Source organism: Acomys minous, assembly GCF_964271855.1.
Source record: "Acomys minous genome assembly, chromosome: 7".
In the NCBI taxonomy this organism is placed as follows: domain Eukaryota; kingdom Metazoa; phylum Chordata; class Mammalia; order Rodentia; family Muridae; genus Acomys; species Acomys minous.
This window is the reverse complement of record NC_140488.1, coordinates 92,783,348-92,810,570: the sequence shown is the minus strand read 5'-3', so window position 1 is coordinate 92,810,570 and position 27,223 is coordinate 92,783,348. Positions and strand designations below refer to the sequence as shown.

Here is a 27,223-nt window from a genome sequence, read left to right as displayed (position 1 = left end):
ACCTCATGGAACGTTCTCCAAAACTGACCATATAGTATGTCACAAAGCAAGCCTCAGCAGATTCAAGAAGATTGAAATAATAACTTGTATCCTATCAGACCACCATGGACTAAAGCTGAACCCCAATAACAATAGAAGCATCAAAAAGGTTACACACACACGTTGAAACTGAATAACTCTCTACTCAATGATAAGTAGGTCAGAGAAGACATAAAGAAATTAGGGACTGTCTAAAATTCAATGAAAATGAAGGACACCATACCCAAATTTATGTGATACAATAAAAGCAGTGCTAAGAGGAAAGTTCATAAAATTAGAAAGAAAAAGAAGGTGACATAACAACCAACACCATGGAGATGGAACATTATCAAACCCATTATATGAGGTTACAGCCGCCTTGATACTTTAAAGAAAGACCCAACAAAGAATTTCAGACCAATTTCCCTCATGAAAACTGAAGGAAAATACTACAAAAATACTCATTAAAAACACTCACAAACCAAATTCAAGCACACATAAAAGATATCATTCACCATGACAAAGTAAGCTTCATTCCAGTCATGCAGGGATGGCTCGATATACTGAAATCTGTCAATGTCATCCACTATTTTAACAAACTGAAAGGTCTTCCACAGGAATCTACATGCCTATTCTCAAGCTGTACTATTGGGCAACAGTAATAAAAATGGCGTGATAATGGCATAGAAGTAAGATGATTGGTCAATGAAATTGAATTCAAGACTCAGAAATAAACCCACACACCTATGGACACTTGATTTTTGACAAAGAAGCCAAAACCATAAAATGGAAAAAAGATGGCATCTTCAAAAAATGGTGCTGGTCTACCTGGATGTCTATATGTAGAAAAATGCAAATGGATCAATATTTATCACCCTGAACAAAACATAAGTCTAAGTGGATCAAAGACCTCAACATAAAACCAGGTACAATAAATCTGTTAGAAGAAAAAGTGGAGAAGAGCCTTGAACTCATTGGCATAGGAGACAACTTCATGGGCAGAACACCAACAGCTCAGGCAATTAATAAATGGGACCTCATGAAACTGAAAATCTTCTGTAAGGCAAAGGACACTGTTAACAGAACAAAACAACAGCCTACAAACTGGGAAAAGATCTTCACCAACTAAACATCTGACAAAGGGCTAATATCCAAATATATAAAGGACTCAGGGAATTAAACACCACCAAAACAAATAATACAATTAATATATGGGATACAGAGTTAAACAGAGAATTGTCAACAGAAGAACACTGAATGACCAAGAAACTCCTAAAGAAATGCCCAGTGTCCTTGGTTATCAGAGAAATGCAAGTCAAAACCACTCTGAGAGTCCATCTTACACCTACAAGAATGGGTGTCCTCATTTCAGCCACAGACAGAATTCTGCCTAAAAATGGGCAAGCTTGGAAGCAGGCAGAGTCAATGGCCAAACTCTGCCAAGACAGGATAAGCAAGACCCCAATAGTTCCTGCCTCACAAATATGTCTGTCTGATATACTGGGTCAGAAGGCTGAAGATGATGCCCCAACATTATGTAGAGTTTTGAGTGACTGTTCAGGCAGCAAACTGTCTGTCATTTTCTCATTTTGGAAGCTGCTAACCTGCACTTTCTGTTTACTCAATTAATTATTTTTATTCCTTCTCAAATCTCTGATAGGGTTGAAGACCAGATAGTTTAGTTTTATAATAAAGTTTAGTTGTTTAGGGATTAAGATGTTTTTAAGTGTAGATAGATGTTTTAAATTGATAAAGATGAGATATGATAGATATTGGTTTACATTCAGAATTTTAGACTCACCAAGATAGGAAAAATGTTTTCTTCAAGGTTGCCAAATACAAATAGCCAAAACACTATGAATGTAACATTAATATAATTCCTGATTGTTTCATGGTTCTTCTTGCTGTAGAAAGTTTATTGTACATGTGTAATAATATAAATGTATATGTAAAAAAAGAAAAATAAGTAAATAAAATTCAGGTGACAGTACATACTGGCAAAAATATGGAGAAAGGGGAGCATTCCTACATTGCTGGTGGGAGTGCAAACTGGAACAACCAGTTTGGAAGTCTCAGAAAATTGGGAATAGTGCTACCACAAGACCCAGCCATACCACTCCTGAGCATATACACAAAATAAGCTCCATCATACAACAAGGACATTTGCTCAACTATGTTCATAGCAGCTTTACTTTTAATAGCCAGAATCTGGAAACAACCTACATGCCACTAAACAGTAGAATGGATAAAAAAAAATTGGTAAATTTGCACAATGGAATACTACTCAGCTATTAAAAACAAGGAAACCTTGAAATTTGCAGGCAAATGGATTGAACTAGAAACTTTCATCCTGAGTCATGTAACCCAAACCCAGAAAGACACACATGGTATATACTCACTTATAAGTGGATACTAGCCCAACATGGATGTCTTCTGGGAGATTCCACCCAGCAGAGGATTAGGACAGATGCTGGGGCTCACTGGTAGACTCTGGGTGGATCGTTGAGAGTGGTATGGAAGAATGGAAGGATGGAAGGACCCAGAGGGTTCAGGAGCCCCACGAAGATCCCATCATGGCCGGCGGATCTGGACCCAGAGGGGCCTGAACAAACTGTTCCACCAACCAAGGACAATGCATGCAGTAAACCCAGACCCCCTGTTCAGATCTAGCCAATCAACAGCTCGTTCTCCATAGTTGTGGGGAGAGTGGAGAATGCCTCTGAGATGAACTCTGGTGCCCTCGATTTGATCACTTTCCCCTTGGTGGTGAGACTGGTGGGGGGTGCACACAGAGGAAGGGGAAGCAGGCTATCCAGATGAAACCTGATAGGCTGTGGTGGTATGTTTGGGGAGGAGGTTCCCTTCTGTCAGAGGTCTCTGGGAAGGGAACAGGGTGAAAGAGGGTGGAAAGGTGGAAAAGGTAAGATACAAGTGAGGGATAACAATTGGGATATTATCTGAATAAATTACAATAAATAAAAAAAATTTAAAAAGTGACCTTAAAATGATTTTATTAAGGGTACTGTGTTTTCTAAAAATAGTTTTTTAAACAAAGATATTAATTGTTTAAGGGAAGAATGGTAAAAATAAAGCCTTAAGTTCCACCTGAAAATGGAAAGTCTTCTTAGTCTCTTCTTTTTGGAAATGCTTATTTTCTACTAGATGTTTCTATATAATCACATATTATCCTTTTTTTGAACCAGCATCTCATCATTGAATGTCATAAAATTCTGGGTTGTGTGACACCTTGTATTCTTTGTTTCAGGAAAAGGCAAAAGAGATCTTTAGTCAAAAAGGGCAGCTTTCACATAGGACAAGTAAATATTGCTGGGCTACTTTTTTTAGGTTCCTTTTCTTTTTTTAAATTTTGATTTTTTAAATAATTTATTCATATTACATTTCAATTGTTAGCCCTTCCCTTGTATCTTCCTATTCCTCCCTCCTGCTTCCCCCCTTCTCCCCTCCCCTATGTCTGTGACTGAGGGAGACCTCCTCCCCCTATATATGCTCATAGGGTATCGAGTGTCATCTTGGTAGCCTGCTCTCCTTCCTCTGAGTGCCGCCAGGCCTCCCCATCCAGGGGACATGGTCAAAAATGGACAACCAGAGTTCGTGTGAGAGTCAGATCTCACTCTCCACTCACCGGTAGAGAATATCCTGTTCATGGGCTAGGTCTGGGTAGGGGTTCGTAGTTTACTGCCTATATTTTCCTTGGTTGGTGTCTTAGTTTGAGAAGGACCCCAGGACCCAGATTGGCATGTCATAAAGTTCTTCTTGTAGGTTTCCAGGACCCTCTGAATCCTTCTATTTCCCCATTCTTCCATGCTACTCTCACCTAAAGTCTCAATAGGATGTCTTCCCCTCTGACCCACTTTCCTAGTAAGTAAAGTTTTTCATGGGATGTACCCCTTGGACTAGTGTCTCAATATAAGTGAGTATATACCGTTTGTCTCTTTTTGCTTCTGGGTGAACTCACTCATTATGATAATTTCTAGTTTAATCCATTTGTCCACAAGTTTCGGGAATTCCTTGTTTTTAATAGCTGAGTAGTATTCCATAGTGTAAATGTACCACAGATTCTTTATCCATTCTTCCACTGAGGGACAGTTAGGCTGTTCCCATGTTCTGGCTATTATGAATAAGGCTGCTATGAACATGGTTGAGCATATGTCCCTATTGTGTGGTAGGGCATTTCTGGGTATATTCCAAGGAGTGGGATAGCTGGGTCTTGAGGAAGCCCTATTCCCATTTTTCTGAGAAAGTGCCAGGTAGCTTTCCAAAGTGGTTGTACTAGTTTGCATTTCCACCAGCAATAAAGGAGTGTTCCTCTCTTTTTACATCCTCGCCAACATGTGGTGTCACTTGTTTTTGATCTTTAGGCACATTTTCTTATAGAAGGTTCACAGCAAAGCTTTTGAAGTGAACTGTCTTGACACCTACTATGATCTTTGCCAAACTGTGCTACTGGCCTTTGAATTACTACAGGCACAGATCATTACAAACTACAGGGTTTTTATATTTGTGGCACTTTGCTGTCTGAAACATATGTGTGCTTCAGGTGTCAAAAAATATTAGTGGACACTAAGCTATTTCACTTTAACTACCTGTCTATGCCCCCAAGATATTAGAACATCACTACAGATTTCCAATAATAATAATTACCTCATACTTCTCAGCAACAGAGTGCTCCTATAATGTAATCAACTTCTCATATTACTAATAATTATGATATTCAGAGCATATTTTATCACAAGAAATGAAAACTTATGATGTCACAAGACCTAGTTCTGCATTTTGGCTTTCTAATATAAAAACTATAGGCTATTCACTATAGAGGATATTTTATAGTTTATATAAATACATATATAGTTTATATATAAATATCCTTATTTTATAGTAAAAGTTTTTGTACAACTCAAGAAAAATAAATGTCAGTGGAAACATGTGAGTTACAAAGTACTGCATATACTTATTAAAATAACTTAAAAATCCTTGAGCTCTAAGTAGTAAGCCCTGATTAAATACTTCATAAAGAGTAAAAGTGATTCTAATACTGCACAGACTAAATACTGATTATAGTCAAATAAGAAACTAAATATACATGTCTTTTCTTTACCTGCCTTCCTATTTCATTGTGATGGGGTCTCATAAATTACAGGGTGGCTTAAGACTTGCTATATATTCCAGATTGATCCTGAATATCTGTTCTCTTTGCCTTCATCTCCCAAGTGTTAGGAGTACCAACTGGTATGCAATGCTATGGACTAAATCCAGGGCTTTGTATATGATAGGTAAAGACTCTAGGAACTGAACTACATAGCCATTGCCTCTGCCTTTTTTAAAGTTATAAACTTTATGATCTTTCATGTCCCACGAATAAAAGTTTCCTATATTTATAAAATATTGATTTGCCCTTATTAAAGGATAAAAAAGAACATCAATTTTAATTCTCACACAAACCTGATGCCATCTTTGCAAATATGTCCTATTATATAACATATTGAGTTATACTTATAAGAATGATTATGAAATGCACTAAACTTCAGTACAGAGCAGCAAAAAAAAAAAGAAAAAAGAAAAGAAAAGAAAAAAGAAAAAAGAAAAGAAAGAAAGAAAGAAAGAAAAAGAAAGAAAATCATGAGCACACAGTAACATTCTGTTTTTTCCACTAAAATTACCAGCAATTAACCAATATAATCATGCAAAGTTAAGTAACACTCAAGAATAAAGTATGCTGTCTCTTTGACATTTACAAGAATGTTTTCCAGGTGGTCACCACCAGTCGTCAAAAAAACAGCTTATTTGAAGCACTTCCTTTTTTTCAACCTCCAGGTTGGAAATATGCCCATGTTTGCAGATTACATTACTATGTTCTATTCTATTAATTGCCTGAGCACTGAATGGCTATTTGCTTCAACATCTTTTAAATGAGGCCCCTAATGATCTCAGTCTGAAAATTAAAAAAAGAAACAAGAATGGGTTCTTTTGACTTAGTGCAGCTCTTTTCCATATGGTGACAATGGATGCCAACAGCCAGGGAATTCTCCAAATCTGCCTGTAGCTTTGCAGATTGGATGAGGACCAAGAACTGAGATATTCTGAAAGCTTCCACTGACTTTAGGATTAATTCTAGAAATGGGTCTTGTTGTATTTGTATTTAAAGTTATTACTCATTTAAAAATTTGGCATCTTTTGTAAATGTTTGGGAAGAACTGGGATCTCTAAAACAAATCAACTTTCAAAGGAAGCTCTATGCACACAGGAGCAACAAGGTAGAGAAAGAATTCCCATGAGTGATCTGTGATGTAGAGACTGCCTGTAAAGACACATATGATGGTGAGGCAAGCAACTTAAGACAAAACTCTCAGTGAGTTTCAGAGCCCCACTCTGTTGCTTTCAAAAGCCTCTGATCAAATAACTTCATTTTGACCATTAAAAGGTCCATAAAGATACACTTATTCAATAAAGGTAGCAATAAGCTGATACCACTGCTCTATGCTATTAAACTTTATAGCTTTAAGCATATATCATCACATTATGCTAACCACATCCTCTGAAGGATGCATTAATTCTTCTTCAAAGATGGGAAAAAATTCCATATAGAAAAGTGTTGAGATTAAAGTGAAGTAGTGACTGCTGAACTTAAATTCAGGCCCTTAAATTCTGGATTCATATGCAGCACTTCACATAACATCTTTCCTTAATACCCTTTATAGCACATTCCTTTTATGGTTTTTATGTATTAGAATTATTTATAAAGTCCCTGTGATGGGTGGTCCATATAAGTAACGAAATGACCTTAAATGTCTATATTGTCCAATATCCAATAGCCATATGAAAAACTGAAAATAAGCACAAAGAATTCATGTAATGGTTTTTCGTGTTGACTTGCCTGCTTTAAAATAAATTAAAAATACTGGCACACAATAGGACCTTTTATTTGTGTTACTATACTTTCTACTTATTTTCTTTAAGATTTAGTAATTTATTTTTATGTATGTGAATATATAGGTGCTTGAATGAGTTTGTGTGTACAATGTGTACACAGATGCCTATAGAGGCCACAGAGTATTGGAACACCTGAAACTGGAGATAAATCAGTTGTCAGGTGCCTGATGTAGGTAGAGCGAACCCAAGCCAGGCCTTCTGGAAGAAGAGTAAGTGCAGTTAATTACTGAGCCAGCCCATCTGTGTTACTACTAACAAAACTTAGATACCATCAAAGCATATGGGTAACTTTCATAGAGATATAAAGAAGTTGGAATTTGGGGAGGGGAGATAGGAGGAAGAGGGAGAGAGAGTGGAACCAGGAGTCAAGGAGGTAGGAATTTGGGCAGATTTATGTAATATCAAATTTGAGCTATTACAAATACACACCACCACCACCACCACCACCACCACCAATAACAACAACAATAAGAAGAAAACAAAAAAATCAGAATAAATTAAAAAACCAGTAAGTAAAACACAGTATAAGTATGTTGGTCTATTTCTACACAGTCCTGAATCAAACAATATTTTCCATGAATAGGGAAAAAACATAATTTATGCACTTAGAAACACACTTTTCGTCTCAATTTCCCAGTTACACTGGATCACTATTACGAGAAATTAAATCATTTTAAAAGGAAAGAGAAACTTACCCCTCCCCATTTTTTCTTGTGACTTCTGGCAGGTCTTGGATGACGATTCTCTGTACAAAACAGAGCACATACATAGTCAGATTCACAGTGGCTGAGTCACTACATCAGATAAGCTCCATTACAGCTGATGCAGTCAGTGTGAGCATTTCCTTTCAATGCTTTCTAATCTTGCTCCCTGACACAACTATTTTCTCGATCACATCTATGTACCCTCAGAGAACAGAAACAGGAGACAGGAAGCATGGGCTGTCTCTATCAACTCACCATGATCTTCTTTATCTGGTAACATTTTTTGCTCTTGCTAAATTAAGCTCATCAAATTGGTCACATGTTTATCTTTTAGGAGGACAGCCATATCAACAAAAGATGACAGGCAAAAATGCCAAAGGCTCAATGTTAATAACCAGGCTAGCATATTATTACCTTGCCTGTCTCCTCCTTCCCTTCATTATCATTGCGACAATTACAATACCCTTTATAGTGTAGCATTTTCCTGAATGGTGACAAACAGCAATGCCCCTAATTAAATTATGCTTGAGGCAATGCAGCCACAGTATTTCCAACAACAAAAAAGTAAGAAGAAAACCCACAAATTGCAAAGGCAGTGGAAGAAAGGTATATATGTCAGAACAGAAATTCTAGTAGATGAAAAAACATAAGCATATAACAAATGAGAAGCCAATGTACATTATTAATTCTTTAGTTTCTTGCACATAATATTTACCAGTAACTTGTAAGTTATTAATGTGTAGCTAAGTAGCTGGATGAAGGGGTGTGGGTGTGTGTGAAGTGAAATGATATGATCTATTGATCCATTAAGAAATGCCTGTAATCCCAGCACTCAGGAGGCAGGAGCAGGCAGATCACTGTGAGTTCGAGGCCAGCCTGGTCTACAAAACGAGTCCAGGACAGCCAAGGCTACACAGAGAAACCCTGTCTTGAAAAGGAAAAAAAAGAAAGAAAGAAAGAAAGAAAGAAAAAGAAGAAACTTATTTGAAGTTCAGTAGGGAAAATCAAGAAATAAATACCAGACTTGATAACTACTCATATGGCACTGGATAAACCATTTTCTACTTCAAATTCTCCACAGAAAGGGTGATGTCCTATATGGACATTGGGTTTCCCAAATTACATATACTCTTATTTTATATACTGTAAATTTATATTTATATATTGTACATGTTATATATTATATATTATGTTTTTATGTATGTATATATGTATATTCTGTGTACCCTGTAGGGTAATAAAATGTCATTCAAAAGCAAGGCTCTTTGATAAAATAAATGTCTGGAATGCTGACAGAAGCCTATACAAGTTTCCTTGTCACCAAACTTTTCAGATACTTAACAATGATAATGACGGGACAGACAGATGGCTCAGTGTTTAAGTTGTTGCCCTTACAGAGGACCTGGATTTGGTATTCAGAACCCATATGGTGCTTCACAACCAGCCTTAATTGTAGTTCCAGGAGATCGGATCCCCTCTTCTGACTTCCACAGGCACATTGAACACATATTACTCATGCACACAAAATAAAATCATTAATTTCTTAATGAGTAATGAGAAATATAGCAAAAGTAAATCAATTTGTTTTGGCATTTTATTATGAGCAACATTTCTCAGGGTTTAATTTCTTTTTTTTTTTCAAGATAGGGTTTCTCTCTGTAGTCTTGGCTGCCTGGACTCACTCTGTAGACTAGGCTGGCCTTGAACTGACAGAGATTTGCCTGCTTCTGTCTCCTGAGTGCTGGGATTCCAGGTGTGTGCCACCATGCCTGGCTTCAGGGTTTAAATCTTTAAAGTATTTCTTATCATTTTATTTTCTTTTGAAATCAGTTGAGGTTCCTCAAGATAATACTATACAAAGAGATTCCAAGATGGCGCCGACCAGTAGGCACCATAGCTGATCTTCTCTGAGGAGACCAGGGACTTGAATGGAACCACAGACTGCTGGATTTTGAGAACTGTAGGTGAGTGGGGCCCCAAACTCCGCAGACCACCAGGGGGTCCAACCCCGGGACAAGCGACAGCCCCGGGGGCTAAACGCACTCCCCAAACTCTGAAAAGGAATCCACAATCAAGCTGTAGCCAGCACAAAAAACCCAAATTCGCCATTTGGGGAGGAGATTTTCCGGAGCCCCAAGCCTGAGGAGTCTCAGCGAATAGGGTGAAACTACCATTGATCCTGTACATCCACACCGCGCCGAACTGCGGACGGCACCTGCCTAACCCGGGTGGAAACACAGGTGGCGAGTCTCACCAAAACCAACTAGATCTGGGGACCGCGTCCGCGTCCTGCGCTCAAGCTGAAGCCAGACACAAAGGTTTGACCCTGCAAACTGGGGCAGTTAGCAACCGGCGTGGTCTGCTCCCACAGCCCAGTGGGTCCGCCCACGTTATAGGGAGCCGAGGGTCACGCTTGCAGGGACTAACTACTGCCCTAAAGGGAACTGGCAGTACTCCGGCAGCAGATTCACGCCAGCGGTCTGAACTGCCTTTGGCGCCAGCTGCATGGCCCGACTGCCGGCAATCCCCAAACAACTGAACTAACTGGGCCCATCTTTGTGGGCCCGCGACAGATCCACCCAGGTTATCGGGAGCTGTGGGTCTTACTGGCAGGGAATAACTGCTGCCCTAAGGCGACGCACTCTGCCTTTCTCTAGCAGAAAGGGAAAATACAGGAGATTTGTCGCCAGCCGAGGGGACGAGCTGCTGGCTCTGACTGGGCTCTACCTGAACAATAGACCTAGCAGGGGTCATTCTTGCGCGCCCTCGTTAGGACCGCCCACTTTATCCGGAGCTGTGGGCCTTGCTGGCAGGGAATAACTGCTGCCTTAAAGCGTCTGGGAACGGTCTAACCTGCTTTTGTCCCCAGCCACGGGGACGAACTGCTGGCTCTGACTGGGCTCTTCCTAGCTGTATCCCACAATATAGGGAGCTGAGGCTCATATGTGCAGGGTATAACCGCTAATTTATAGCAAGCTGGGAGTGGCCTGGCATACAGGGGCGTGGAAACTGCTACCTCCTCAGATACTGCCAGTGGCCTGAAACCATATGGTTACAGGCACAGATCCTGTAATCTCCAACAGGCAGATCCTAGCTGTGTCAGCTCCTGCAGACCCAGCAAGAACTCCCAAATTCATGGGAAAGGCTGAACGCTCCTAAGACAGCTACAACCCAGAAGATCTGATCCACCTGGGGTCTTGGCTACAAAGCAACAGGAAAGACAGACAGCTGGGATCAACCTACACAACCAGAGAGCTTGTGTGCTGACCTTACTCTAGATCCCAATACTGCTGACTTGAGATACAGCAGTAAGGGGAAAAGGCCCAAACAGAAACCTACTTCGCGGGACTCAGCCTGGAGCCTAAGGTGTTGAGAAAAATCTACAGGAGTAGAATCTGAATCACCAGCCTGGTCCAGGGAAGTACTCCCTGTTCCCCACAGGTAAGGGCACCCTACCTATAAGCAGACATCAACTATCCACTCCCAAACAGGGAAGGTCACTACAAACCACCTCCCAATATTAGATTCACCAAAATGACAAGGGGACAACGAAAGAATGCTAACAAAAACCAAAACAGGATGGCATCTCCAGATCCCAGCAACCCTAATGAAAACAACCTGGAGAACCCAACAACAATGGATATACATGAAAACCACCTCAAATCCTTAGTAAGAAAGATGATATTGGAAGAATCAAATAAATTTTGTAAACAAATGCAGGAGGAAGCAAACAAGAGGGCTGATGACTTAAAAGAGTCATATAAAGAGGCATTTGAAGAATTTCAGAAAAACACAAATAACCAGATGAAGGAAATTATTAAAACAGTTCAAGACCTGAAGATAAAAATGGAAGAAATCATAAAAGAACGCACGGAAGAAAAACGCGATCGAGAAGCATCAGAAAAGAAAGCAAACAGCTCAGAGGTGGCCTTATCTAACAGATTGCAAGAAATGGAAGAACGAATATCAGGACTTGAAGATACAATCGCACAATTGGAAACAATCATCCAGGATAATGCTAAATCTGAAAAGTTCCTGACACAAAGCGTTCATGAAATAAAAGACAACATGAAAAGACGAAACTTGAGAATAATAGGGATAGAGGAAAGAGAAGGTAACCGACTCCACAGCCCAGAAAATATCTTTAACCGAATAATAGAAGAAAATTTCCCCAATTTGAAGAAGGAGATGCATACGAACATACAAGAGGCCTACAGAACACCAAATAGAATAGACCCAAAAAGAAAATCTTCCCGCCACATAATAATAACAACACAAAATATACAGAACAAGGAAAAAATATTAAAAGCGGCAAGAGAAAAAGGACGAGTAACATATGAAGGCAAACCTATCAGAATCACTCCTGACTTCTCAGCAGAGACCATGAAAGCCAGAAGGGCCTGGACAGAGGTTCTGCAAACGCTAAGAGAACACAGATACCAGGCAAGACTACTATATCCAGCAAAATTATCAATAACCATTGGAGGTGAAGACAAGATATTCCATGACAAAAACAAATTCACACAATACCTAGCAACAAATCCGGCTTTACAGAAGTTACTAGAAGGAAAACTCCACCCCAACCGGTCAAACTACAACCAAAAATACATAAGAAATAAATAACTACACCATTGCAAAATCACAACTTCACAAAAACTCGATTGTTATAAATACCAAAAATGAAGGGACTTACCAATCACTGGTCATTAATATCTCTCAACATTAATGGTCTCAACTCTCCAATAAAAAGACACAGACTAACAGAGTGGATGCATAAACACGACCCAACATTCTTCTGCATTCAAGAAACACATCTCAACCACAAGGACAGACATTGCCTCAGAGTGAAAGGTTGGGGAAAAATATTCCAAGCAAATGGTCACAAGAAACAAGCTGGGGTAGCTATTCTAATATCTAATAAAATAGACTTTCAACCAAAATTAGTCAAAAGAGACAAGGATGGTCACTTCATACTTGTCAAAGGTAAAGTCAACCAGGAAAACATCACGATTTTGAACATCTATGCTCCGAATACAAGGGCTCCGACATTTGTAAAAGAGTTATTAACAAAGCTTGCCCCATTCATCGATACCCACACATTAATAGTGGGAGACTTCAACACCCCACTTTCACTCAAGGATAGGACTTTGATTTCAAAACTAAGCCGGGAAATAACTTCATTAACCAATGTCATGAATCAAATGGATCTAACAGATATCTACAGAACTTTCCACCCAAACGCAAAGGAGTATACCTTTTTCTCAGCACCCCATGGAACGTTCTCTAAAATTGATCACATAGTTGGTCACGAAGCAAACCTCAACAGATACAAGAAGATTGAAATAATACCTTGTATCTTATCAGATCACCATGGTCTAAGGCTGGACTTCAACAACAATAGAAATAACAAAAAGCATACCAACACGTGGAAACTAAACAACTTTCTACTTAATGACACATGGGTCACGGAAGAAATAAGGGAAGAAATAAAAGACTTCCTGAAATTCAATGAAAATGATGGAACAACATACCCAAATTTGTGGGACACATTGAAAGCAGTGCTAAGAGGAAAATTCATAGCACTAAGTGCCTTTAAAAAGAAAATGGAGTCATCCCACATAAACAACCTAACAACACATCTGGAAGCCCTAGAAAAAAAAGAAGCAGAAACACCCAAGAGGAGTAGACGCCTGGAAATAATCAAACTCAGGGCTGAAATCAATAAATTAGAAACAAAGACAACAATCCAAAGAATCAACAAAACCAAGAGCTGGTTCTTTGAGAAAATTAACAAGATAGACAAACCGTTAGCCAATCTAACTAAAAGACAAAGAAAAGCTATCCAAATTAACAAAATCAGAAATGAAAAGGGAGACATAACAACAGACACCGAAGAAATACAAAGAATTGTAAGAACCTACTTCAAAGACATTTATGCCACAAAATTTGAAAATTTAAGGGAAATGGACAAATTTCTCGACCGATTCCATTTACCAAAATTGAACCAAGACCAGATAAACAAATTAAATAGCCCTATTTCGCCTATAGAAATAGAAGCAACCATTGATAGTCTTCCAACCAAAAAAAGCCCAGGGCCAGATGGTTTCAGCGCAGAATTCTACCAGTCCTTCAAAGAGGAGCTAATACCGATACTATTCAAGCTATTCCGAAAGATAGAAATGGATGGAATATTACCAAACTCCTTTTATGAGGCCACAGTCACATTGATACCTAAACCCCACAAAGACCCAACAAAAAAAGAGAATTTCAGACCAATTTCTCTTATGAACATTGATGCAAAAATACTCAACAAAATACTCGCAAAGCGAATACAACAGCATATCAAAGACATCATTCACCATGACCAGGTAGGCTTCATTCCAGGAATGCAGGGATGGTTTAACATACGGAAATCCATCAATGTAATCCACCATATAAACAAACTGAAAGAGAAAAACCATATGATCATCTCTTTAGATGCAGAAAAAGCATTTGACAAAATCCAACACCCATTTATGTTTAAAGTTCTGGAGAGATCGGGAATACAAGGCACTTTTCTAAACACAATAAAGGCTATATATAGCAAACCAATAGCCAACATTAAATTAAATGGAGAGATACTCAAGGAAATCCCTCTAAAATCAGGGACCAGACAAGGCTGCCCACTTTCCCCATACCTCTTTAATATAGTTCTTGAAGTTCTAGCCAGAGCAATAAGACATCAAAAGGAGATCAAGGGGATCCAAATGGGAAAGGAAGAAGTAAAATTATCCCTATTTGCAGATGATATGATAGTGTATATAAGTGACCCCCAAAATTCCACCAGAGAACTCCTACAGCTGATAAACACCTTCAGCAAATTGGCAGGATACAAAATAAACTCAAAAAAGTCAGTAGCTTTCCTATATACAAATGACAAACAGGCAGAGGAAGAAATTAGAAAAATTACTCCCATCATGATAGCCACAAGCAATATAAAATATCTAGGAATAACCCTAACCAAGCAAGTGAAGGATTTATTTGAAAAAAACTTTAAACCTCTGAAGAAAGAGATTGAAAATGACATCAGAAGATGGCGGGATCTACCATGTTCGTGGATTGGAAGAATCAACATAGTAAAAATGGCCATCTTACCAAAAGCAATTTACAGATTCAATGCAATCCCTATCAGAATACCTACTAAATATTTTGAAGATATTGAAAGAACAATTCTCAACTTCATATGGAGAAACAAAAAGCCCAGAATAGCAAAAACAATCCTTTACAATAAAAGAGCCGCTGGAGGAATCTCCATACCTGATCTCAAGTTGTACTATAGAGCAACAGTAATTAAAACAGCATGGTACTGGCACAGCAATAGGCTAGTGGATCAATGGAATCGAACTGAAGACCCAGAGATGAATCCACACACATTTGCTCACCTGATTTTCGACAAAGAAGCCAAATCCATTCAATGGAAAAACGACAGCATCTTCAACAAATGGTGCTGGTCTAACTGGATGTCTACATGTAGAAAAATGCAATTAGACCCCTATTTGTCACCATGCACAAAACTCAAGTCCAAGTGGATTAAAGACCTCAACTTAAAACCACAGACATTAACCCAGTTAGAGGAAAAAGTGGGGAAGAGTCTGGAACTCATAGGCACAGGAGACAACTTCCTGAACAGAACACCAACAGCCCAGGCCTTAACATCAACAATTAATAAATGGGACCTCATGAGGCTGAGAAGCTTCTGTAAGGCTGGTGACACTGTCAAGAGAACAAAGTGACAGCCTACAGACTGGGAAAAGATCATCACCGACTCTTCATCTGACAAAGGTCTAATATCCAAAATATATAAAGAACTTAAGAAATTAAACACCACCAAACCAAATAACCCAATAGAGAAATGGGGCACAGAGCTAAACAGAGAATTCTCAACAGAGGAATATCAAATGGCTGAGAAACACTTAAAGAAATGCTCGACCTCCTTAGTCATCAGAGAAATGCAAATCAAAACGACACTGAGATTCCATCTTACACCCATCAGAATGGCTAAGATCAATAACTCAACTGACACCTCATGCTGGCGAGGGTGTGGAGAAAGAGGAACACTCCTGCATTGCTGGTGGGAATGCAAACTAGTACAACCACTTTGGAAAGCTATCTGGTGCTTTCTCAGAAAAATGGGAATAGGGCTTCCTCAAGACCCAGCTATTCCACTCCTTGGAATATACCCAGAGGATGTACTACCACGCAACAGGGACATATGCTCAACCATGTTCATAGCTGCCTTATTCATAATAGCCAGAACTTGGAAACAACCTACGTGTCCCTCAACAGAAGAATGGATAAAGAAACTGTGGTACATTTACACTATGGAATACTACTCAGCTATTAAAAACAAGGAATTTCCAAAATTTGTGGACAAATGGATTGAACTAGAAATTGTCATAATGAGTGAGTTCACACAGAAGCAAAAAGAGCTAAATGGTATATACTCACTTATATCGAGACACTAGCCCAAGGTGTACGTCCCCATGAAAAACTGTACCTACCAGAATAATGGGTAAGAGGGGAGGACATCCTATTGAAACTTTAGGTGTGAGAAGCCTGGGAGAAAGAGGAAATGGAAGGATCCAGTGGGTCCTGGAAAACTACAGGAGAGTCTGGGCCCTGGGGTCCTCCGCAAACTGTGGCAACAGCCAAGGAAAAAATAGGCAGTAAAAACCTTGAACCCCTACCCGGACTAGCCGATGGACATTCTCCACTGTTGAGTGGAGAAGAAGATCTAACTCTCACACAAACTCTGGTGCCCCATATTTGATCATGTCCCTTGGATGGAGATGCCTGGTGGCACTCAGAGGAAAGATAATAGGTCACCAAGGAGAGACTTGATACCGGATGAGCATATTCAGGGGGAGGAGATCCCCCTCAGTCACAGACATAGGGGAGGGGAGTAGGGGGGGGAAGTGGGAGGAAGGGAGGGATGGGAGGATACATGGGATGGGCTAACAACTGAGATGTAATATGTATAAATTAATAAAAATGTATTAAAAAAAATACTATACAAAGAAAGGTCAGGTCTTGTGCGCTCCTCACAGCAAAACCAAACAGAAAGAAATGAGCAGATGAACCAAACAATGAATGAATGAATGAATGAATGAATGAATGATAAATAGCTGGAAAGGAGGGGGCTAAGGAAGTGGGAAAGGAACGAGAGGGTAATAAAGGGTGAGTATAACCGAAATTCATTATATATATATATATATATATATATATATATATATGTCATAACAAAATTCAATATTATATAGCTAATATATGCCAATAAAAAGGATAACAAACTTTTATGAAAAACTCTAGTTAATAAACAGGTTCTTTTCAAATTAGGGTACAGAACTATTGTCCCACTCCCTGGGCTTTCTCCTTGAAGCCATCTGTATTATGTTGTTATCAGAAACTGAGAATTTGACATCACAGTTGCCTCCTAACCTTTCAAGTGAAATTATTCTGTGAAGGCTTTAAGAGGAAGTCAGAACAGTAAAGGGCAATCTATCCATGTACAAATGAAGATTTAAAAGTGGTAAGCAGGGTGGTGGTGGGGTGGCCTAATTTGGATTTTAAGAGGCTATCATTGGCAACTATGGGGAAAGGGGACTTAAGGGATGAGGATAGCTTGACTGGAGATGATAGCAAAGATGCTAAGGAAATCCGGCAGGACTTCTCCATTTCATTTTTAATTTCTTGCTTGTTCTTCTTTATTATGGAATCAATCTCTTTAGAAAGAATCAAGCCTATTTCTGTTGTTAGGGGGAACCACAAAGGAAGGAAAGGACTATGAGCCATGGGTCATGATTTTCAAAGAGCAACTGCCTCTCTAGAGGTCAGCATGGAAGGGTAAGATAAGTGATCTGGGATTGCTTTCTTCCTGGAGAAGACGAAACCAAGGAAGCAAAAGTCAATACTTACTGTAAATATCTAAATATCTAAAGGCAAACCTTTCAAGATCAGACTCTTTTTTAAAACAAAACGACTTCCTTAAAGATACAGGGTTTATAGCTACTATGTACATCACCACAAACCAAGCTCTCTACTTTAGGCTGTCTCTTGCTCCTGCTGCTGCCGGCGCCCACATTTAACATGTTTCTTCAACTCTGAGTCTTGCTTTTCTAGTCTCTGTTCATCAGAGGGGTATGTGTGTGTATGTGTTTGGTGTGAGGCACTTAAAGGCTTATACTTCTCTAAACATGAGTACTCTGGAACCTTATTTCTCAGTCAGGCCCCTATTTTAAAACTAAATAGCAAATGTCCTTGTTGGATGGTGGAACATCTTTTGGGTATATGCCCAGGAGTGGTATAGCTGGGTCTTGAGGTAACCCTATTCCCAATTTCCTGAGAAAGCATCAGAATGATTTCCAAAGTGGTTGTACAAGTTTGCACTCCCACCAGCAATGAAGGAGTGTTTCCTTTTCTCCACATCCTCGCCAGCATGTGGTGTCACTTGAGTTTTTTGATCTTAGCCATTCTGATGGGCGTAAGATGGAATCTCAGAGTCGTTTTGATTTGCATTTCCCTGGCGACTAAGGACGTTGAGCATTTCTTTATGTGCTTCTCAGCCATTTGAGATACTTTAATTGAAAATTCTCTGTTTAGCTCTGTATCACTTATTTATTTATTTATATCACATATTTAAATTAGATTACTTGGTTTGTTGGTGTTTAATTTTTGAGTTCTTTATATATTTGGATATTAGCTCTTTGTCAGATATAGGGTTGGTGAAGATCTTTTCCCAGTCTGTAGGCTGTCACCTTGTTCTGTTGACAGTGTCCTTTGCCTTACAGAAGCTTCTCAGTTTCATGAGGTCCCATTTATTAATTGTTGATCTTAGAGCCTGAGCTGTTGGTGTTCTGTTCAGGAAATTGACTCCTAGTGGAAAGAGGGGAACACCAACCCACCCACAAAAACTCCAACCCAAAACTTACTCTGCCTAGAATATGTTCAGGGACAAAACAAGCAGAGAAAAAGGTAATGTTCAACCAATGCCTCACCCAACCTGAGACCTACTCCATGGGAGACATCCAACCCTGATACTATTAATGACATTCTGCTATGTTTGCAGATGGGAGCCTAGCATAGCTGTGCTCTGAGTTGCTCCACCCAGCAGCTGACTGAAGCAGATGCAGAGACCTACAGTCAAACACTGGGTGGGAGGAAGCTCAGAGAGTCTTGTGGAAAAGTGGAGGAAGGATAGAAAGACTCAGAAGGGACATATGTTCCACAAAAAAGACCAATAGAGCCAAATAACCAAGACCCAGGGGGACCTGTGGAGACTGAAGCACCAAACAAGGACCATACATGGACTGGATGTAGGCCCCTACACAGATGTAACCGATGGGCAGCTCAGTCCTCTTTTGGGTCCTCTAGTAAGGAGAATGGGGGCTGACTCTGACATGGACTCTTTGGCCTACTTTCCAATCACTTTCCCCTGGTGGGACTACCTAGGCAGGCCACTCAGGAAGAGGACTTGATATGCTGGGGTGGGTGCGTAGGTGAGGCTCCCCTTCTCTGAGGAGTAGGGGATGGGGATTGGGGAAACAGGGAGGGAGGGTGGGACTAGAAGGACAGGATGGAGGGGGCTATGACCACGATGTAAAGTGAGTAATTAATAAAAAAAACAAAACAAAACAAAAGCAAAATTGAATAGCATTTCCAACATAATACAACATACTCAAAAACAAAGTACCCTTTGGTCAAATATTAAGAAATATAAATAGGGCTGGGTGTGGTACCATACATTTATTTTATTTTATTTTTTTAACCATACATTTTGTTTGTTTGTTTGTTTGTTTTTCGAGACAGGGTTTCTCTGTGTAGCCCTGGCTGACCTGGGCTCGCTTTGTAGACTAGGCGAGCCTGGAACTCACAGTGATCTGCTTGCCTCATATATTTTTAATCCCAGGAAATGAAGTTAGATCTCTGTGAGTTCAAGGCCAGTGTGGCCAACAAAGCAAGAAGATATGTATGAAACCCTATCCCTCTATAATATAATCCTATTAAAACAGCTTCTATTCACCCCTTAAATATTGTTGGTATAATTTTAACTATTTTATCTGTATTGTCTACAAAAATTTGATTCATTCTTTGAAATAAGTAGGGACACCTTCCTCATTCTCTAATTAAGGCATAATCTTTTTTTAAAAATAACAGTACGAAATTTAGGCCCTATTATGTACAGATACAACTACTTTATAGGACCGATCAAAATAATTCTCAAAAGTAATTAATGTTTCTACTACATATGTATGGAGTCTGCACAGGGTACAAGATTATTCCCAATGAAAGATCTAATGGACTACACAAACAGATTTAAGGTATGCTAACAAATATCTTACTGTAGTTTTTTAAACTGTCTATATTTAGAGAGCACATAACTATGACAAAAGTTTCAATATGCATAAAGTAATGACTACAGGAAAGCATGCCCCTTTAAATAATGACAAGACTACATTTGTCAAAGGCTAGGGTATCTGGTCAGTGGAGTATTCAGGGGTAGTTGGGGAGAGAGAAACTGAGGGTAAATAAAAGGACTCTAATCCCGTTCCACCTAATTCTCTAGCTGCACAGGTGGCTTTACCAGCCCAATGATGGTCAAGAGAAAGGTCAGCTTGGAAGGGCCAAGAGGAGCCTAAGCGTCCCCCTGCAAGGTTGTCAAGCCAAGTCACTCCTGCCTAGGTAGCATTAGGAAATAGTCTAAAAACACCTAAATGAAAATGAGAAGCTCAAAGTTGATCCTGTTAGCTACTCACTGTATGATATTAAGCAAGGAATTAACTGTAATAGGACAGGCAACATGATCTTACGGCATAGTACAGAATAAGTCATTAGACAAAAAAAAAGTGCAAACAGAAGGGGAAAGAGTAGCAAAGGGTGAACAGGCTGGGGTGGCTAACCAAGAAACTAAAGATTTAGCTGCAGAAAAGGGATACACTGAAAAGTAGTCTACCCTCTAGAACAGAAGAGAAAGTGCTGTCCATTGGCTAGATCTGAATAGGGGATCTAGGTTTATTTACTGCCTGCATTGCCCTTGGTTGGTGCAGTAGTTTGTGCAGATCTCACTGGGCCCGGATCTGCCAGCCTTGATGGTCTTCTTGTAGGCTTCTAGGACCCAATGGATCCTCTAACTTATCATGTGTTGTGTCTTTCATTTTTCAATAAGCCTGAGGAATATTCTTTTTTTTTCTTTTTGTTTGTTTGTTTTGTTTTGTTTTTGGAGACAGGCTTTCTCTGTGTAACAGTGGTGGCTGTACTAGACTCACTTTGTAGATCAGGCTCGTCTCAATCTTACAGAGATCCACCGGCCTCTGCCTCACCAAGTACTAGGGTTAAAGGCATGCACCACCACACCCGACTCAGGGGAAGATTCTTATCAACTATTCTGTAAATGTGAGTTTCTTAGGAGCTCTAGTCGCATTTTTAGTAAGGAGGAAATTCTTCCTCATCCCATTTTTTAAAGTGTAAATATTTTTTGTTTTGTTTTTTGTTTTATTTTATTTTATTAATTTATTCAAATTACATCTCAATGGTTATCCCATCCCTTGTATCCTCCCAGTCCTCCCTCCCTCCCATTTTACCCTTACTCCCCTCCCCTATGACTGTGACTGAGGGGGACTTCCTCCCCCTGTATATGCTCATAGGGTATCAAGTCTCTTCTTGGTAGCCTGCTATCCTTCCTCTGAGTGCCACCAGGACTCCCCATCAAGGGGACGTGGATGAGGCACCAGAGTTCGTGTGAAAGTCAGACTCCACTCTCCACTCAACTGTGGAGAATGTCCTGTCCTTTGGCTAGATCTGGGTAGGGGTTTGAAGTTTACCGCCTGTATTGTCCTTGGCTGGTGCCATAGTTTGAGTGGGACCCCTGGGCCCAAATCTGCCTATCATAATTTTCTTCTTGTAGGTTTCTAGGACCCTCTGGATCTGTCTACTTTGCCATTCTCCCATGCTTCTCTCATCTGGAGTCCCAATAGGATGTCCTCCCCTCTGTCCCACTTTCCTAATAAGTGAAGACTTTCATGGGACGTGCCCCTTGGGCTAGTGTCCAGATATAAGTGAGTATATACCATTTGACTCTGCTTCTGTATTTTTAAGAGGTGAAGTCATTCACCAGTTGCTTATTCTTTGGTATAACCAGAAGACAGCAGGGTTCTGAATCAGGGGAGACTGCCATTGTCTGAGGGTCATCAAACATAACATTCCACAGAAGGGGACTAGTTTTATATTCTTCAATAGAAACATGGTAAATAACAATTCGTAGTCTCAGTCATGTATTTGTGTCTAGATTAGTTTGAATTACTTGAACTACCCATAAACAAACAAACAACACTTGTTTGTTCTTTCCCTATCAGAACTGTCTGCCCTCTGTTCTGGCTGTGGTGGTCAGCTTTCCTAAAATTTTTGATAATGCTCTGAAAGGAAGAAAATTTGAGGATATCAGGTATATGATATAAAACTGTAAATCAGTGGAAGTAAAAGATTATGAGCACTTGACAGTTATGTCAGATTCTCTTAAGGGAAATTTGTGGACAAATTTGGAACTAGAACAACAGTGTAGCAACAATTTAAAATAAATCCATGAGCTGGAGAGTTGGCTCAGCAGTAAGAGCTCTTATAGAGCACCTGGATTTAATTCTCAACAATTAAATGTGGGCTCCAGTCACAGGGAATCTGGTACCCTCTTCTGACTTTCACATGCACCAGGCACACATGTGGTACATGTATATACATGCAGGCAAAACACTCACATACATAAAATAATAAAATATATATAATTAAATAAAAGCATGGCTCTTCAGATTTTTGGTATGTGTGTTAGGAATTCCTTATGAATTGAAATATCTCTTTACTGATCCTCAATCAATAAGATCTAAGTTATGAAAGAGAAAAATAAGTAAGTGAATAAATAAATGCTAAGTTATATACAATTTGATAAAGAGTTCTAACAAAAGTTCAAATGCAGTACAGGTTTTCGAATTTAGGCCTAGCTTGATAATTTCTATCTGATCGTAGGCAACTCATTTAACTTTTTTTTTTTTTTTTGGTTTTTTTGAGACAGGGTTTCTCTGTGTAGCCTTGGCTGTCCTGGACTCACTTTGTACAACAGGCTGTCCTTGAAGTCACAGTGATCCATCTGCCTGCCTCTGCCTCCCAAGTGCTGGGATTAAAGGCATGCGCCTCCACCGCCCGACTCATTTAACCTTTTAAATCTTTCTTTTACCTTCCTGAGATTATCAAAGCATCTCTAACTTTATAGGCCTTAAGGAAAGTTTAAATGAAAACAGTTATAACAGTTCTTGGAATCAGTAAGTAGGACCATGAAGGTATTAACACAGGTTTGGCACATAAACCCAAATGCTTTGGTTCCATCTGATTTTTCTGACTTTCATTTTAGTTCAAGGCATTCAGAATTAATAATAACAATTTACGACTGAGAGTAGTATAATATTTATTTTATGAGTAGAATTTTGAAAATTAAAATTTAATTTAATTTAATTTCAATTTATTCAGATTACTTAGATTGTTAGCCCCTCAGTTGTATCTTCCCGGTCCCACCCTCCCTCCCTGTTTCGCCCTATTCCCCTCTTCTAGGCCTGTGACAGAAGGGGACCTCCTCCCCCACTATATGATCACAGCCTGTCAGGTCTCATTTGGATAGCCTGCTTCCCCTGTCTCTGAGTGCCACCAGGCCTCCCCACCAAGGGAAAGTGGTCAAATATGGAGCACCAGAGTTCATGTCAGAGTCATTCCCCGCTCTCCACACAACTGTGGAGAATAAGACTCCATTGGCTAGATCTGAACAGGTGTCTAGGTTTACTGCAGGCAAGATTTTACTTTAGCTATACTATTAAACTTTGGAAGACAATTCTTTAAGTGTGTCCTTTGTCATTTCTGCAAATACTTGTCCTCTTTTCCCCAGCCTCCTATTCCTTGTATTTATTCTTCTAATAATCCTCTGAGATTCAATTACAGTTAGCTATTAATTTCAAACCACTGTAGGCTACTTTTTAATTTGTGGAGTTCCACATCCCCACCAACTTTACTTTTCAGCTACAAGGGTGTCATGTATGTTAGGCAAGCTGCTCATTTCTCAGCCTTCCCCTGCAGGTTGATACAATATTACAATAACATCTGGCCACCTTGCTTATAATCCTAATGTTTAGTTTCTTTACCACAACCCAAGGCCCTTCTAACATAAGGTTTAGAAGGCCAAAAGGCCCTTGTATCACATGCTAGAGATGATTTAATCCCTGTAACCCTTCCCTTCATATGGCCTTTCCTAATACTATAGACCCCTTCAGCTGTCAGAAGGCTCTTCTGAAGGGAAAGGCTGTGTCTTGTCCTGTTTTGTCTTAAGATGGCCATACAATTAGTCCTGGTTAGTCCACAAAGTACAGAGGTGCTCCAGTCCCCCTAGTGGCATGACTAAAGGCATGCACCACCACATCTTGAAATTTTATGAGGTCTCTGGAAGCTTCATTTACTTTTTTTTGATACAATATTCTTCAAACAATAAAGATTAAACTGGTATTTGTTGCATGCATGTACATTGTTTTAAGGCAATTTCACTTGGGCTATCTTATCAGGGCCCAAAACAACCTTATGAGATAGAAACAATGATACCTATTGATAAATTCTGAAGACATCATGTTCCTCATGTTCACATAGCTAATGGGTAAGAACATTTTCAGGACTGGGTTAATGTCTCAACACATTTATATGTAAAATGCTGATATTGTAATTTGCTAGTCTGCACAGAGACACTTGGGATGATCTGGATCTGAAAATGAACCACAAAGACCACGTGTTAAAGGCTTAGTTGCCAGCTAATGGCACTACTGAACAGTGGCAAAATTTTAAGGACATGAAACCAAATGGCATGAAATAGGTCCTTGGAGGTATGTCCAAGGACATGTTCTCTTGTCCCCTTTATTTTTCTCTGCCTCTTAGCAGCCATAAGAGTGCAGCACTCTTCCACCACATGCACCGGCTTACCATAGGGAGAGAAACAACAGTACCAAGTGGTCGTGGACTGAAGTTTCTGAAACCAAAGTGAATTCTTTGCGCTTTAGGCTTATTTTCTTAGGTATTTCACCATAGAGAAAGAAAGTTAACACTACATTAGAGTTGCTAACATATACATCAAGATTTAGAACACATGTCTAGCCTCACTAGAAAAAGATGTACCCAGTCCTACTTAATATACCAAGGTTGGTTGATATCTATGGGAGATCTCCCCTTCTCGGAGAAGAAAGGGAGTGGGGCATAGAGGGCCAGGAGGGGAGAGTGAGAGAGGGACTGGGAAGAGAGGAGGGAGGGGAAGTTCTGATCCAGATGTAAAGTAAATAAATCCATTAATTAATAGGGAAAATATTAGGAGTATATTTCAAGATCATGACATAGGGTTTCTGACACCAAATTTGGTATTTTTTCAGTCAAATATATAATAATTAAATAGCTATTTACTTTAAGGCTAGAGGTGTAGTTTACTTGGTAGAGTACTTCCCTGGCATGTACAAGGTTCTGACTTAGATTCCCAGGCCCATGTAAAACTCAGCATACTGGTGCATACCTGTAATTCCAGCACTAGGTTGTGTAGGCAGAAAGATCAGATATTCAGGGTCATTCTTGGCTACATAGCAAGTTGAATGCCAGCCTTCATACATGAGAATACATAAGATCTGTCTCAAAAGCCAAAACTAAATATTTACTTAATATCATGTTTCAGTCATTTTCTTGAACTTTAAAGAACTAATAGCAAATAAGACATGTGATCACTCCCAGGGTAAAGCTTAGAGTTTGTGAAAATGTGTGTGTGTGTGTGTGTGTGTGTGTGTGTGTGTGTGTGTGTGTGTTCATTATATATTTTAAATAAAGGAATTTAAAGAAAAACTAAAAGTCTAATACAAACTTTAGCACAGTAAATAAGAGAAGGATAAAGATGAAAATCAATGGTAAAAAGCTTTATGAATTGGTACAGCATTGAGAGATCTGTTTGAACTGCAGTGAAAAATATTAAGCAATGCCCTTGTGTTCATAAAACAACTTACTCTCTAAGAGCTTGCTGAGCTCTTCTAAATTCCACTAACCTTTAGCTACTTCCTGTGTATTGTTCACTTCCCCAGCTCTACTGTGTATAATGTATAAAAGCAATAACTGACATAAAAGATTGAAATGCAGATATCATAAGTGGATGTTATGTATTAATACTTCCTTTTTAAATTCACAAACTATTAAATTAAAATACACTATAGATACTTTAAATTTAATATGTAGTAAATCATATGTGTGTATGTATGTATGTGTGTGTGTGTGTGTATATATATATATATACACACACACACACACAGAGGCATGAATGTAATTCCTCACTAGGTAGAAGCACCAAAATAATATCAAGTACTGCTGAATTTTGAGCTAGATACCTTGTAGAATCTGTGGGATAATGCTGGCCAAGGTATACAATTAAACAATGGGGACTTTATGTCTTGTTTCCCAGTTTTCCTCAGCTTAGGGTACAGTAATAGACAGCAAAATCAGCACAGTCCTCTTTTCAATTCAACAAATATCTGTCTACTCAGTATATCTGCTAACATACCTAGGTTGCTGGGGATACAGCAGTATACAGTATACAGTACAAACAACAAAACAAAAAACCCTTCTGACCTCATGAAAGTTACAACCTAAAGAAGAAAAAACAAAATTATCTCTGTATTTCTGTATATATATATTAGAGAGAGAGAGAAAGAAAGAGACACAGAGAGAGACAGAGACCAGGAGAGCACAATAGTGGTAGATACTAAAGAAAATACAATTAGGCAGGAAAGAACAAGAACTATTAAAACAATAATTGTGTAAGATAAGCATTTCTATCGTCCATATTGCTGCCATGTGTATGTTTATTTGTCTGTTTGAGACAGGGTCTTATTATGAAGCCAATATTGATGGAGAAGTCATGATTCTCTTGCCTCAGCCTTCCAAGTGCTGGACTTATAGAAGTGCACCTTCATGCAAGACCCACTCCTGATATTCTGACACTTGCTTTTCACTAGTTTTCTTATGACACAGCAGTTGGTATATACCATAAGCCAGTGATCAGTAGACATTTTCTATAGCATATATAAGCAAATTCACATGTCAAAGGTCTCAGTTATGACTAATTCTCCTGTTATAGTATTAAAACAAGCGGAGAATTGAAATTTGTGTGTGGATATGATTTAATAGGGCCAGTGAGATGGTTCAGTGGGTTAAGGCAGTTGTCCCCAAGCCTGAAAACCTGTGTTTGATCCCTAGGGTTCACATGGTTTAAGAAGAAAACTGGTTCCTGCAAGTTGTCTCCTGACCTCTACATATATGCTGCAATATGACCCCTCCCCACCCAACCTCCACATACAAATAAAAATGTAAAAAAAATACACTTTATGCAAAAAATAAACTTTATAAAATTTAAATTTTGTATAACTGTCATGTGTCACAAATTTTAAGAATATTTTCCAATCATTTAAAATGATTCTTGG

At 39.2% G+C, this 27,223-nt stretch overlaps 1 protein-coding gene across 4 annotated transcripts in view; it reads right to left on the bottom strand.

Moving 5' to 3' along the window:
- The window catches only part of PRRG1 (proline rich and Gla domain 1), a 100,392-nt gene that overhangs the window by 40,918 nt on the left and 32,251 nt on the right, over window positions 1-27,223 (bottom strand). For all 4 annotated transcript variants that reach the window (XM_084788975.1, XM_084788976.1, XM_084788974.1 and 1 more), the window contains one exon: window positions 7,662-7,711. In XM_084788975.1, the coding sequence (XP_084645101.1) occupies window positions 7,662-7,671 (10 nt within the window). In that variant the 5' untranslated portion in view covers window positions 7,672-7,711. The remainder of the gene's footprint in view (window positions 1-7,661; window positions 7,712-27,223) is intronic.